The 13856-nt window shown below is 51.0% G+C and overlaps 6 protein-coding genes across 6 annotated transcripts; 4 read left to right on the top strand and 2 right to left on the bottom strand.

Annotated features, from left to right (window-relative positions):
• Positions 1-151: 151 nt before the first annotated feature.
• ASPGLDRAFT_62923 (SPX domain protein) lies at positions 152-5273 on the bottom strand (the record flags this gene model as incomplete). The annotated part of the gene is made up of 4 exons (XM_022548599.1): positions 152-775; positions 838-893; positions 1781-1785; positions 3043-5273. 4 exons carry the CDS (start codon positions 5271-5273, stop codon positions 152-154), a joined length of 2916 nt encoding a protein of 971 aa, XP_022406094.1.
• Positions 5274-5754: 481 nt separating this feature from the next.
• Positions 5755-7130, top strand: ASPGLDRAFT_115030 (NUDIX hydrolase; the record flags this gene model as incomplete). Its single annotated transcript, XM_022539654.1, has 2 exons — positions 5755-6221; positions 6281-7130. The coding sequence occupies 2 exons, from the start codon at positions 5755-5757 to the stop codon at positions 7128-7130; spliced, it is 1317 nt and encodes a 438-aa protein (XP_022406095.1).
• A 156-nt stretch (positions 7131-7286) lies between these two features.
• On the top strand, positions 7287-8031 carry ASPGLDRAFT_239914 (uncharacterized protein). The gene is made up of 4 exons (XM_022543354.1): positions 7287-7465; positions 7540-7571; positions 7694-7775; positions 7871-8031. Exons 1-4 carry the CDS (start codon positions 7370-7372, stop codon positions 7895-7897), a joined length of 237 nt encoding a protein of 78 aa, XP_022406096.1. The 5' UTR covers positions 7287-7369; the 3' UTR covers positions 7898-8031.
• A 504-nt stretch (positions 8032-8535) lies between these two features.
• ASPGLDRAFT_115237 (uncharacterized protein) lies at positions 8536-10041 on the top strand (the record flags this gene model as incomplete). The annotated part of the gene is made up of 4 exons (XM_022539673.1): positions 8536-8675; positions 8754-8781; positions 8838-9351; positions 9413-10041. The coding sequence occupies 4 exons, from the start codon at positions 8536-8538 to the stop codon at positions 10039-10041; spliced, it is 1311 nt and encodes a 436-aa protein (XP_022406097.1).
• A 913-nt stretch (positions 10042-10954) lies between these two features.
• On the top strand, positions 10955-12350 carry ASPGLDRAFT_115244 (putative tetracycline transporter; the record flags this gene model as incomplete). The annotated part of the gene is made up of 2 exons (XM_022539675.1): positions 10955-11023; positions 11073-12350. The coding sequence occupies 2 exons, from the start codon at positions 10955-10957 to the stop codon at positions 12348-12350; spliced, it is 1347 nt and encodes a 448-aa protein (XP_022406098.1).
• Positions 12351-12750: 400 nt separating this feature from the next.
• Positions 12751-13806, bottom strand: ASPGLDRAFT_116310 (uncharacterized protein; the record flags this gene model as incomplete). The annotated part of the gene is made up of 2 exons (XM_022539761.1): positions 12751-13457; positions 13506-13806. The coding sequence occupies 2 exons, from the start codon at positions 13804-13806 to the stop codon at positions 12751-12753; spliced, it is 1008 nt and encodes a 335-aa protein (XP_022406099.1).
• Between the last annotated feature and the right edge of the window lie 50 nt (positions 13807-13856).

Consider the following 13856-nt stretch of genomic DNA (forward strand, 5'->3'; position numbering starts at 1 on the left):
TTGGCGATTGGCGTCTGGGAATGTTTTCTTTTCTTTACTTCTCTTTGCTGAGAACGGTCACTGGAGACGATCTGAAATGGGACTAATGGGGAGACTGTATTTGTAGATTGGGATAGCTTATCAAGACTAAATGAACGTCTTTGCTTCGAATCTACGTTTCCTCCTCTTTGACCCGGTTAAACACCTCCAAGAAGACATCCGGTTCCTCAGCACCCCCAATCGCATAGTGCCCTTGCACCGTGAAATACGGCACACCAGTCACCAACCTTCGTCTCGCCCGCTCAGCCTCCTGGTCAACCTCTGCACCACCCTCACCAGACTCTAGCAGCTTCACAACCTCATCTTTTCCGATCCCAGCCTTTACAGCCGCATCCACCAACACCTCCCAATCAGTAATGTTCCTCTCTTCTTCAAAATACGCCTTGAACAACCCCTCCACCACCCCCGTCGTCAGCCCCCTCTTCTCACTCCCCTTGTCAAGCTGTCCCGCATACCAAATCACCCGATGCGAATCCCTCGTATTCCCCGTCCTCCCGCCGAACCGGAACTTGATCCCATCGTCTTCCCCAGCGGCTGCTAGTCGGCCAAATAACGATGAGACGCGGTCCTCGCCGAACTTGGAGGCGTAGTGTTGGTGTTTGTCGACGCCGGGGTATGCGGCTGCGGAGGGGTTGAGGTAGAAGGCTTGCCAGGAGAGGGTGAAGGTGTCGGAGGGGTGGGTGGTTTTGTAGGATGCGATTGCGCGGGTTAGGCGGCGGTAGCCTACGTAGCACCACTGTTCATTGTTAGTTGGTGTTTGGTATAGATGGTTTGGGGTGGTTAGAAGGGGAGTCGTACCGGACAGACGGTGTCGGAGATGATCTGGATAGTGAAGTTTGTCATGTTGTATTGCTCTTAACTGGAGATAATGTCTATGTATACTGGAATTAACCGAATGTCAGCTGGGACAGACTCGGCTTTATAGTTATCCTCGTCGGCTATCGAAGAATAAGCGATTTGTCAGCCATAAAAATCGATGGATTACGATCACATCTTCATTAATATGTGTAATGTATTGCGACTGCTTGCTATAATTCGCATGCTCTTTTCAGTGAGAACATGTCAATGGCATCTCTCTGTATACACTGGAGTAAAATGTATTGGTACCTCTGTCGCATGGAGTTGTCGCAGCGATCCCCGCGGCATGACATCATTGCCTTTCCTTGGATTTAATGATCAGCAGTCGTAGTTTATATGAATAGTATCAGGGGACAACGCCTTTTATATTCATTGTGGAAGAGAGTAAAGGAATTGAGGGAGACGGTCTCTGTTGCTATATACAGACATCAGCTGACCTGTCACCTGATCCTTCTCGATCCCTCCTCATTCTTAGATTCCCCTCTTGGATTCACGCCCCGGATCTTCCTCATCAGGACTGGATGCTCATCCAGCCAGTCTCCAATTCATCCCCATGAACCCCCTCGTCCGCCTCGATGACTGCCTCTGGTCGTCTCTGCACTTCGTCATCCTCAATATCCCTCCTTCTCGACTCCCACTGTTCCCCTGTCTAGCGGGATTGGTCTGGCTCGCGACGCTATCGGGCTTGCTCCTATCATGGATCACGCATGGAATGCCTCGATATCCAGGGCAGACGTATCCGATTGCGTAGGCCCTACTGTTCAAACTGGGAAAGAAGGTGTTACTAATGGTGCTATAGGTTCATTTCAGATATCGCTTCGTTCGAATTGAAACCGCTGTTCCTTGTCGGGTCGACCATCACCGCCGTGTGTTTCGTGATTACCGTCGCTGCTGTGCATGTTATGCGCTATGAGCCTGGATTTGCATTGTTCAAGGCCGCCGGACATTCAAGGATTCATCGCCAGCCTGAATATAACCGTGCGCATAGCACCGACAATATGGACGTCAATTCATACGGTACTATCAATGACAGCAATGCCAACGATACCAGCCAAAATGACAACGACAACGACAATAACCACGAATGCTCAAACTCAAACGAAGTGGACGACGACGACGATGACGAAGAAGACACCAACATCACCAAAACCCTCCGCTTCATCTCCCTGCTCTCCGTCTTCGCAGCGTCCACAGCCAGCATCGCCCTTATAATGCTCAGCATCATGGATACATTCCGCTACCACTACGTGCACTTTCTCTTCCTGCAGATCTGTTTCTCAGGGCTGGCGCTGCAGGCTGCGGGTACGGCAATTGTGTATGCGAATGAGGTAGTTGGGTTTGTGTCGTTTTTGTGCAATCGGGGGCGGTGGATTCACGACTGGGGGAGAAGGAGTATTACTGTAAGGGTTTTGTATGTTCCCCTATACTCTGGTGAGGGTGTGTGGTGCTGACGGGGTAGTGCTTCGTTGTCAACTGCGGTCATCCTGGTGGAGGTATTCCTATGCATGACTTTCATTTTTATTACGGCACCGGAACGAGTTAATGCGTATCGCAAGGCTGCTATTTTGGAATGGGTTATTGCGTTTTTGGGCACTGCTTACTTATGGTTATTTGGGGGATTCTTCTTGGATAGGTACGTCTCCAGGACATTTTTCAAGATGGGTTACTGACGCTTGACAGAAACTTCTCTCCGGAGAATTTGCCCAAGCCCTTCCGGAGAGAAATGCACGAACCGGATCCGGAGCGTACGCCGTTACTTGGGAATACCTCACAAGGGAATACAAGCGAGACATAGTCTCACAGGATCGGAGTTTGGTTGCGTTTGGATATACTATATAGACCACATCCATGGGAAGTGGTTATGATGTACATGATTGGAATGACAGGCACGAATGCAAGGATGTAATACAATAGACACTATTTTCTCACAAGTGACCTAAAGCACCTGCTGAGCCTGATTCACCAATCTCCAAGAGCCAGTGCCCACGGAAGCCATGATAGAGTTACCAGGCGTATCAGGCTCATGACCCCCTCGAATGTGCTTTAGAGCAGCAGAATACTACACCAGTTAGCTTGAACTCAGTAAATGGTTTGTTGAGTTGGTTTACCTTAAATGCAAAATTCAACACCAGCGCAACAGCCAACCCAATACACACCACAATCGGCCCAAACAAATTATCCAAATCCTTCCCACTCCGCTGCCGGATAAGCCTCGCCCGCTTCTCATACATGTACCATCCCCAGCCCGCCGAAAACAGCGCAAACGTCGTGTACACGATGGATAACGCCCGCGCCACGTCGTTTTGCTTACCAGCTGCGTTGTAGAGACCCAGTGAGAGCGAGGAGAGGAGGATGCTGATGTGCAGCCATTTGATAAAGGTGCGCTGGTTGGCGAGCCAGACTTTGCTTTCTACGCGCACAGGGCCGGAGTCTTTGATCCAAATGCCGGGATCTTGGACGCCCGGGGGTAAGGGGGCAGAGTCGCGGAAGGTGCGGCTTGAGCGGGGGAACGAGGGGAAGAGGGAGACTAGGCGGGCCATTGTTGTTGTTGAAGGTTGGCCGCCCACTCTGTCGGTTTCGACTGGCTGTTCTTCCTCCTGTGCTGGTGGTGGCAGCTCCTGGCGGGGAGGTTCATGCTGGGCAGCAGAGGCCCTGGGCGATGATGGCACAGCCTGGGAAGGCTTGCTGGCTCGTGGAGAGCCGATGTCGCTGAACCTTGCCCCTGGTGAACCCATAGAAGCTCTGATTCTCGGGCTCATTTTGTTGCTGCCCCCCAGGAAGCTTCCAACTGCAATGTCGTCTTCGGCCCGCTTCGCAAGCCGTTCTTGTTCTTGGTGGAAAGCAGTTTCAGGATCCCGTCGGATGTCATTCTCCAGCTCACCCAGCCAGAAGGGAAAGTTGTTGACATTGTCTTCGAAGAGTTGTGCAACTCCGTGGACAAACTTGGAAAATCGAGGAGCTTCTTTGACCAAATGAGAATACATCAGATCATGCACCCACTCGGCATTAAGTGCATTTCCTCGAAGCTTGATTTCCAGCAGCGCATGCGGGAAGCGAGAAACCTCTCCGGTTCTGATTGCATCGAAGGGGTATTCCATCCGGTTCACGTCGATCTCGGAACGATGCCATTGGTCTGGGTTTCGGCAGGGACGCTCATCATCAAGCGAATCTTCCCGTATCAATGCCAGATCTGTATCAAGCGAGATGCGAATTCGATCGTCACCAGGAATTTGAAAGGCTGTGCGAGTGTAGTTGGCCCGAAGCATTGGCTGCAAATCGTGCTCCTTGATGAACGATTGCAGTTCCTCCACGTCCTTCTTAAGCGAATCAGCCTCTGCGGACTCTCCATTGCTCTTATCCTCCATCCGATGAACCTTCTTATCAAACCGATATTCGCCAGTGAGGAATTCTTGAACGTGTTTCTGTTTCAATTGCACCTTCACCTCTCTGCTTCGATCTTCATCGGTAACAGTTTTCTTCTCCAAGTAGATAGGCGGCTTGTCCTCCAGGTGCCCAGTCCAACGCAATCTGAGGGATCCGGCCTCCGGTTCCTTGAGGACTTTTTGATTGTACAGGTCAAATCGAGGGTTGTCGAAATAGAGGGATGTGATCGTAGGGTCCTCAGTCAACATGTCCAGCTCCTTAGAATTACCAGGATTGTAAATAAGAACTGGCAATTGTCGAAGAATGTAGGTCTTGACTTCGAGGATATTATCTGCATGAACCCAGAATTTGAACGACGAATAGGCATCATGACCGAAACGAGGCTCTCCAAGCTCTTCAGGATGGACGGCGCCATGGTTGAGGACTTCACGGACAAACGAATACATCACTGACAATCTGCGAACTAGAGGCGAATAATCCTCAGAGTTGAACGGAAGTTGCGACAACCGCACTTGCAGTAGAGGTTTGATGCGGTACCGCGCGCCACGCTTGCGATCATGCTTCTTTGCAGCTTTCAGAAAACCAGTGAAGTTGACACGGCTATACTTCTCAAGATGATTGACTTCCTTTGTAACGTTGTCCAGCTCTCGAAGAGCATCCGAAGCAATCGCTCTCTTTTCGTCCTCGTTCATCGCAGGTGTTTCCTGGTCTGTGGACGCAATTGGACGCAGCTTCGCTTCACAGGCAGAAGTACGCTCCCGAAGCTGCTGAGACGTTTTCACCTGAAAAGAATTGACCTTGTCCAGCTGAACATTGATCAGTTCCTGCACGAATGCCTCTTCGTCCTCCTCTGTCCATTGTGAACCTTCGGAATCACTGCCATCTCCGGTAACGTCCTGTTCTCGCAAAAGGACTTTGATTTTATGATAGTCGATGTATTTACCACTCCATGGAGGGTATATCGAGTTCCTCAGCGTTTTTCCGAAACGCATAGTGGGCGAAGACAGCGGGCGACGTCAGTTCGACGACAGATTGATCGAAGGGGTAGAAGGATCGACAGCTTGACACAGCGCTGGAGAGGCGTTAATTGAAGATATCGCACTCAAGCAGCAATAAGGACGACAATTTCAGACGTCAAAATCCAGCAGCATCAATCTTAATTGTCTCCCATCAAAAAAAGAAGGAAATGAAGAGGTTAAGGGAATGACAGAAGTACCAGACGGAAATGGAGCCATGATCCACGTCATGACCAAAGCAGTTAGTCTGACTGCGGTGTAGAGCACGTGCCATTAACTCTGGCCAATAATCAATTACATGACGTCGATAGCTTATCGGAAAGGATGATACATTGCCCCGAGATAGTGTTGGTCTGTAATGGTATTGTACTGGAAATTTCATGACAGGTTACCGATAAGTCCGATACATACTCCGCAATAAAGATTCACTTCACCTCATCCTCCTCGAGTCACCGCCATGACGGAGACCACTTCGCTGTCCAGTTCTCTTCAAAATGTGTTGACTGACCTTTATCAAAATCCTTATCCGCATGTTCCCAACCCGCCATTGTGCAAGAAACGTGCCTCCGTGGCCCTGATCCTGCGAGTCCGCCCTACATACAACCATTGGCCAAACACACCTTCTCCGTCACGGACTGATGGCTCCTCGGTCAAAGAACAATTAGATACGTTTTTTTCTCAGGATTGGGTTCAACATGGTGACCCAGAAGTTCTGTTCATCAAGCGGGCATCGCGTGTGGGAGATCGTTGGACGGGCCATGTCGCACTTCCTGGGGGGAAACGAGACCCTGAGGATGTGGATGATAAGGCTGCTGCAGTCAGAGAGGCATGGGAAGAGATAGGCCTGGACTTGACGACAGATGACTGTATTCATGTGGGAAATCTGCCGGAACGGGTTGTCACTATGAGCTGGGGGACTGTGCCGTATGTCATTTGCAATACAAATGCTCGTGAATCAACATGCTGACCAATATCCTCTCTAGGTTGATGGTCTTGTGTCCCTTTATCTTCGTGCTGACACGACCCGAATTCCCTACCCTCAATCTACAACCAACAGAAGTCGCTTCGACTCATTGGGTACCGCTCAGGGCTCTCTTATCATCATCGCTACGCACGATTGAATATGTGGATATGTCTCAACGCCTAGCGAATCAGGGCGGGTTCATTACTCGCCTTGGATTCAGATCTCTTGTTGGCATGATGCAATTCTCTGCTATCCAATTGAAGCCAACTGAGAGTTTGTATTGCAACTCGACACCAGGGTTCATACCTGAAGATAGCCAGATGAGTCAGTCTCTGTTTCAAAGGTGGAAATCTTGGTGCGTGAGCAGTCAAGTGGGCTCAAATGATCACGGACGCCCGCTTCTACTATGGGGTCTCACCCTGGGTATTTTGGCGGACTTTCTTGATATGCTCCCTCCACATACTGCCGTACAGCTATGGAACTATCCGACATTTACCCCTCCTGACCTACGGTTGATTGTGAAGCTAGTTACTCACAGCTTGAGAGAACATAACATGCTCCAAGTGAAGTCTGGAGCACGGCCTAGCAACACAGCAATGGATAGCCAAACTGCCGCAGTGGCGGTGACGGACAAAGCGCACCATCACGACCATAGTGAAGTTGGGATTGGTGGACTCGGGGTGGGAAGATGCTATGGGCCTTCGGACAAGGACCCCGACGGCAGAACCTACGCCGTTGGGATCATGCTCCGAGGATACTATGACCGACTCCGGGTTGCATTGTATGTCTTCTTGGGTTGGAGGATAGCCATTGGCTCGACGGCGGCGGTTTATGCGTGGAAGCTATGGCGGAATCGAGAATTGCTCTAGGGTTCCTGACATGAGATGTATATATTTGCCGGCCCTGCTACATAAAACATAGATGTAATATTGAAATTGACGGTAAATACAATACAATACCCTCCACATGCCGCGGGCGGTGAGAGCGGAGGAGCTTAATCGGGATGGGTATCAACGCCGCGGAAGCATCAACAACTATCAATAATCAACAATTTTTTCCTTCTCGCATCGCTGGAGAGCCTGATTTACTGCTCTCATCCGCGGCAATAATGGTGGCCACTCAGAAGCTCTATCCCCGCGCGACTGTCAAGCGCATTGTCAAGGCTCATGCAAACCGAAATGTGAGCAAGAATGCCGATATTCTGGTAAGTGGTGACCGTCTCTTCTGCATTCGATCCATTACAGATGACCGGTTACTGATTCTCTTTGCTTCTATTAGATCTTCCTGGACTACATGCTTTTTATGCAGGAGTAAGTCGTACACGCACTCGCCGATTGCCATGACCGGGGGGGGGGGGACGATTGTTTTCCATGGAGACAGGGTACAACGAAGCGACAAAAGGATAGTTTGCTAAGAGGAAATTTGGATACAGGTTGATGCGCGAGTCGTCGATTCGCTCGCGAAAGGCGGGCGAGAAGCAACTGTCCGCGAACAGTGTCCGGAAAGTGACAGAGGTAGGTCAAGTGTTCCTGAACCACCACTGTGTTCCCTACGGTGACACAGGTATAGAAAGACCGCATTTCTGACGTTTATTTGCTATCTTTTCTAGAGGACGCTGCGGAAGTTCAAGGGTTGAGTTACGCGATCCATCATGGCACCTGTTCTGTCGGCGAATCTGATATATTGCATGGTATAAAATTGGGCATTCTGGCGTTGGTTTGGATATTAGTATTGGGGCATTTTCGCCCAGGGACTATGGGGATATTATAATAACTGGGAAATGTGTCGAGGCGTTATTCAGAGGCTCAAAGATACCCAATTGAAATGCGGTTTTTACTTCTCATACTCAAACTATTGAAGATTTTGAATTGGTAGCTGTAGACGTATCACAATTGATCTGTAAACCCCGTGAATAAGGAGTTTGTCCTCACCGTACTTGTCGAGTGTAGGTGTGGTGGCTCGATTCTCCATCGCGCTTTGTTGTTTGTTGGGCTGCGCGACAAAGGCGGTTCGGAAGAGTTCCACCCACATCTTCTGCTCTTCTTCTGCCTTGTTCCTCTTCGTTTCCTCTTCCTCTTCTTCTTCTCTCTCCAGACATCAGCCACCTCTACTCCTGCGTCTTTTGCGCATCATCATTAAAAGTATTGTATTAATTTTCCTGCTCTCTGTTCCCCTCGCTCGACGAAGCTTACTGACAACTGGTTAGTTCTCGACCACATCACACTACCCACCGACCCCTCTACACCACCTACACATTTACCTTCGCGCAACACCATGGCAGCTGCTCCTGTTACCAGCAACCCTCATTCTGAGGCTCCCTCGGAAAAGCAGAAACTCAACGGTACCTCTTCGTCTGAAGCGACTGCCAACAGCTTGGACAACCTAGACAACCCGCGGTTCAAGGAACTTCAGAGGTAGGCCTGAGCTGGCGCTTAGAGTGCATATTCAAGTCCAGGAATGTGGAGACTGACTTAAACCCCGCCTTCTACTAGGAGCCTGCGCAATGCTCTGAAGAAACTGGTATGTCCAAGTTTGCTACCATTTCTGTCCCAATACTAACCGCAACTCATTCACAGAACGCGACCTCGAAAGTTGACTCCATCATCGCTGAGAACCCCGGAAAGTCGCTCGATGAGTTGATTGCGGACAAGAAGATCAACAACGACCAGAAGGCGCAGGCACTGAAGAAGCCTGCTCTGCAGGCCAACGTTGCTCAGATTGAGGAGCAAATTGCTCACTACAAGGAATTTGCTGCCTACTATGAGGAGCGCTTGGTTAGCCAGAAGGATGACTTGGAGAAGAGCCACAAGGAAGAGTTGGACTCTGCCCGGGAGAAGGCCATTGCGGAAGCTTCAGAAGCCAACCAGAAAGACTTGAGGAGACAGTTGCTCACCCTGAGCAAGTTCCTCCTTGCTGCCGCTGAAAAGAGACGGTCCGGGGATGAGTCCTCGACTGATGCTCAAGCATTTGAGGCTGTTCTTTACCAGGTCTACGCTGGTTCTGAGGATGCTGTTACCAACATGCTCAAGCTCATTGATGGTGTGGATGAGAAGATCACCAACCTCGAGGGTACGGAGCTTGACGCTACTTGTAAGGAAACCCATTCAAAGCCCCGTCCTAGTTATAAGTTACTAATTGCCTCTCTACCCAGACGGCAAAGTTAAGGAAGCCTCCGAGGGTCCTGTTCCTGCGCCTGAGGAAGCCACTACAGAGACCACTCCTGCCTCCGACCCTACTTTGGCCAATGCTGCCTCCACTGAACTTCAGGACACCGCCGTCGATGCCACGGATGCTACCACCACCGATGCTAATGGTACGACTGTTCAGACCGAGCAGATTGCCCCCCCGGCTCAGACAATGGTGTCTAATGCTGCCAACGAAATCGCGGAATCATCCTGGGATCCCAGCACTGGCGCCCCCGCTGATACCTCTGCGAGTGCGGACGGTTTGATTGAAGTGCCGCGGGACCCGGCGGAAACAGAGAACGGTCTCCAGGCGACCCCTGCATCCGTCGACACTGGCTTGAAGAACAACCCCACCGCCGTCCAGCCAGAAGCCGAGAATGTTGCGGTGCCCAAGCAGAACGGTGATGGCTTTGAGCCTGTGAGTGGTCACCAGAGACAGAACAGCGGCCGGGGACGTGGTCGGGGCCGTGGTCGCGGTGATGGATTCCGTGGCCGCGGCCGTGGTGAGTTCAGAGGCCGCGGTCGTGGACGTGGTCATGGTCGTGGCCGCGGCGGATCCAATGGTGCTCCGGCTGTCGCTGCTGCAGCCCAATAAATGGACCAAAATCGGTTGCGCACTGCAAACGCTCTACCGTTTGGTTTGTGATTATGCCTCACAGCCGTCGTTGAGCTTCGATTTCAGTGTCGCCCACCTTGCGCCGCACCTATTTCCTTGTCACTCTTCTTTCCTCTTTTGGTGGTTATCTGGCCTTCTTCCCCTTTCCTTTCATTAATGAAATCATGGGTTCGGCGGTGTTACGGTTCACGAATGCAACGAATCTCTTGAAATGTTCTATCCTGACCCTCAGCTTTTGGGTTGGATGACGGAAAATTTCCTGATTGTATATGTTGTGCAGTTATTCAGCGTGCATATCTTTCCTCTTTGCTTCCCCTCCTAATCTTGCTCAATATCTCCTCTAATGTCTTTTCTAACTCTTTGCATGTGACCTATGTTTTCTTAATGGCGCCGTCCTTACCGTTCACCCACGTTATTCTTATTATTCTGTATTTTACCCTTTTTGTGTGATGAAATTATGTTCTTCCGTGGGTGCAAGGGTTCTGGGCAATTGGTGTGGTAGGAATTGGGACTGGGATAGGCTGGAAGCAGCGTCTTGAGAGGAGTGAAGGAGACCTGGGTTGGTGTGCAGGGTGGGGTGGTTTCCGAATGGCATGAATGACATGATTCGAGCCAATTTCTTCTTTCCCGTATTACTATTGAGACCTCGTATACCTATTCAAGTACCTTGTAGATGTCTGTCCTGAAACGGAATATAGGGCTCAGGGCTATGACATAGCCACAGGCTCCGGCGTCTCGATCGCGTTTCTTAATTAATCCTACTCAATGCTTATTAACAACGCTCTTTTCTTTTGTACAACATGGCCTGATCTTTTTTCCCCTCTTATACTCGAATCTTCGCATTGATTGCGCTTTGTCTCTTCTGCAATTGCTCTCCTGCTAAAGCTTCATTATGGCGCTGGCTGCAGATCAACGGAGGAGCATCCTCAAGGTGTTGATGCTTTCGCTCCTTTTGGATCTGGTATAGTTTCTCGTTTTGATATAGCTGAGTTGCATATTAACATTGCTAGATCTCCTTCACCTTCATTCTACCATTGTTCCCCTCCCTCCTCACCTTCTACCGCAACCAAGACGACTCCCCGACCTCGCTTCTAAACCGCGTCTTCCACTACCTCAACGCGTACAAGAACTCCTTCGCCAAACCTATCGATTCGCGCTACGACATCGTCCTCCTCGGCGGCGCACTAGGATCGCTCTTCTCCCTCCTCCAAGCCATCGCAGCCCCCTTCATCGGCCGTCTCTCCGATCGCCATGGTCGCAGAAGAGCCCTGCTCTGTTCAATGGTCGGTAACATCTTCAGCGTAGCCCTCTGGGTCGCCGCGACGGATTTCCGGACGTTCCTGGCCAGTCGCATTGTTGGTGGATTGAGCGAGGGGAATGTACAGTTGGCGAATGCGATCGCGACAGACATCAGTGATGAAAGTCAGCGTGGTGGAACCATGGCGCTCGTGGGCGCATGTTTCAGTATTGCGTTTACGTTTGGACCGGCGTTGGGGGCGGGATTGTCGAGCATCACGACTGTTGCGGCGAACCCGTTTGCGACGTCTGCAGGTGTTTCGCTGCTGTTGATTGTTCTGGAGACGGCGTATTTGTGGTCCTATCTGCCGGAGACGCATCCTCGTCTTACGCAGCTGCAGCATGCTAAATCGGACGACGCTGCGTCCAAAAAGGACGATTCTTCCGCTTCGAAGGCGACGACCAAGCAAACGCACACCAACAACCCGGCCCTTCTTAACGCCTTACACCTCCTCTTCCTTTTTCCCTTCTCGGGCATGGAATTCTCCCTCCCCTTCCTAACGGCTACCTTTTACTCCGCCAACACAACAGCCAGTCCATCCGCGCTCAACGGCCGCCTCCTTTCCATGATGGGTCTCATCGCCTCCCTCCTCCAAGGAACCGTCGTCCGCCGTCTCCCCCCACTCGTCACACTGCGCATCGGCGTGGTCGCCTGCGCAATCTCGTTCTTCCTCCTCGCGCGGGTGTCCTCTCTCACAGGTCTCTACGGTGCAGGCGGATTACTGGCAATCACCAGCGCAACCGTGGTAACCAGTCTGAACAGCCTGGGAAGCTTTGAGGCGCGCGAGGGCGAGCGTGGGATTGTTCTTGGGAAACTGAGGAGTTGGGGACAGGTTGGCCGTGCGGCGGGACCGCTGTTGTTCTGTTCGCTTTTCTGGTTTGCTGGGAGGGAGATTGCGTATACCACTGGTGGGTTTGCGATGGTGGGTGTTTGCGTGGGGGTTTTTGCGACGTTGAAGTCGCCCCCTATTGCTGCCCCATTGAAAAAGTGATTTCTTTTTAGAAGTTGGGATATTGGTTTTATTATATTACATGGCCATTTTGTATTTTAGCTAGATTTCGTTTAGGATACTGTATACTGGCTGGTTCAGTGACAAAATAGAAATACATTTCATTCATTGGGCTCATTCATGATATCTGATGCTTTTTAGGACAGAGATCGTATGTTACCGGCCAGTCAAACAATGGTAGGGTATAAAAACACGAAAAAAGATATAGATACAAGCTGAGAAGAGATGGTAGATCCGGCGTCCTGCTCAAACCGCGAAACACGAGAATATCAGAAGACACCGTCAATATCGTTACGGCATTATAAACGTAGTGGGTTGGGTCACCCATTGGCAATGACAATGTGAAAATAGTCCGCATCACCAGTAGTTTGCCCGTGGTCAATCATGGACGAGAAGCATGTCGCCCTCTTTCGAGACTGAAATCCGAACAATTCTGTATTGCCAATCCAGGCGCTGCAGGTTCCAGCGAGCCCCTCGCCTTTCCAATCAACCAGTCCGTCAGGGTAACGAACTTAGCCGTTCGATCCCAGCCATTCGCATTATCAGCATGCTCAATGGTGTGCGTTAAGATGCGACCTTCCTCATCGAACGAAAAGATAAACAGCCCCGTAAACTGCTCCTCCTTGGACAATTTGAAGATCGGAGCGTCCCCGCCAAGCAATTTGCTGAGGCCCTTGTTGACGCCATTTTTCGATGATGCAGTACTCCCCGTCACAGACGGAAGGGCGCCTGTAGTCTGCGCATTCCCAGACCCCTCCCCGGAACCCTCTCTTGGTTCTGTCTTCCACCGCACGACCAACCGTTCATCCCCGCAATCGCTATCGCTGCGACGATCTGGATCCAACACCGTCCCTGCGCGGACGATCCGCTCGCTTAGGATCTGTAGCTTGACGTTTCCGACTAGGGGGAGGCTGCTCCATGCGACGGGGACGGTCCATAACGCTGCGCGATAGAGAGTACGACCTTTGACGGTGGGGAGATGCGGATGCGTCGATGGGAAGAGATGGAGGGCGATGCTGGGAGAGAGGATTGTGGAAGGGAGGGCGTTGAAGAGGATTGTAGGGAGGAGTGGCGAGAGGGTTCGTAGAGCTGTAGCAGTCAGCACCCATGATCATCGCAAATCGAGGGGCTACACACTCTTTCCCAATTTTATAATCCGTTCATCAGGCGGTTTGTGATCGTTATTCGAGTTTCCGTTGAGCCCCTCCAGTAAAGGTAAAGGTCGGGGATCCGCCTGCGAAAAGAACGAGGATGACGCCTGGACCAGCCAGGGATCATCTAGTACGCCATTCCGGGGCTGGGCTAGCAACCGCGCATGTGAGGAAACAAATGTATGACGGGTATTGAAACGGGATATCGACGGCTTGAAGGAAGACGAGGCATGTAGAGGACGTCGGAGAGAGCATGGCGAGGAGTGGATAGGGACTGGTTTCGGCATGACGGTATGCAATTATGATAACAACAGACGAGGAACAGATTCAATCAGAA

Source organism: Aspergillus glaucus, assembly GCF_001890805.1.
Source record: "Aspergillus glaucus CBS 516.65 unplaced genomic scaffold ASPGLscaffold_1, whole genome shotgun sequence".
Lineage (NCBI taxonomy): Eukaryota > Fungi > Ascomycota > Eurotiomycetes > Eurotiales > Aspergillaceae > Aspergillus > Aspergillus glaucus.

Excerpts from the sequence above, each read along its gene's own strand:
- ASPGLDRAFT_239914 (XM_022543354.1), top strand. The coding sequence starts at position 7,370 with ATGGTGGCCACTCAGAAGCTCTATCCCCGCGCGACTGTCAAGCGCATT. Across the intron at positions 7,572-7,693 it reads TACATGCTTTTTATGCAGGA|GTTGATGCGCGAGTCGTCGA; the intron begins GTAAGTCGTACA and ends ATTTGGATACAG. Across the intron at positions 7,776-7,870 it reads GTGTCCGGAAAGTGACAGAG|AGGACGCTGCGGAAGTTCAA; the intron begins GTAGGTCAAGTG and ends TATCTTTTCTAG.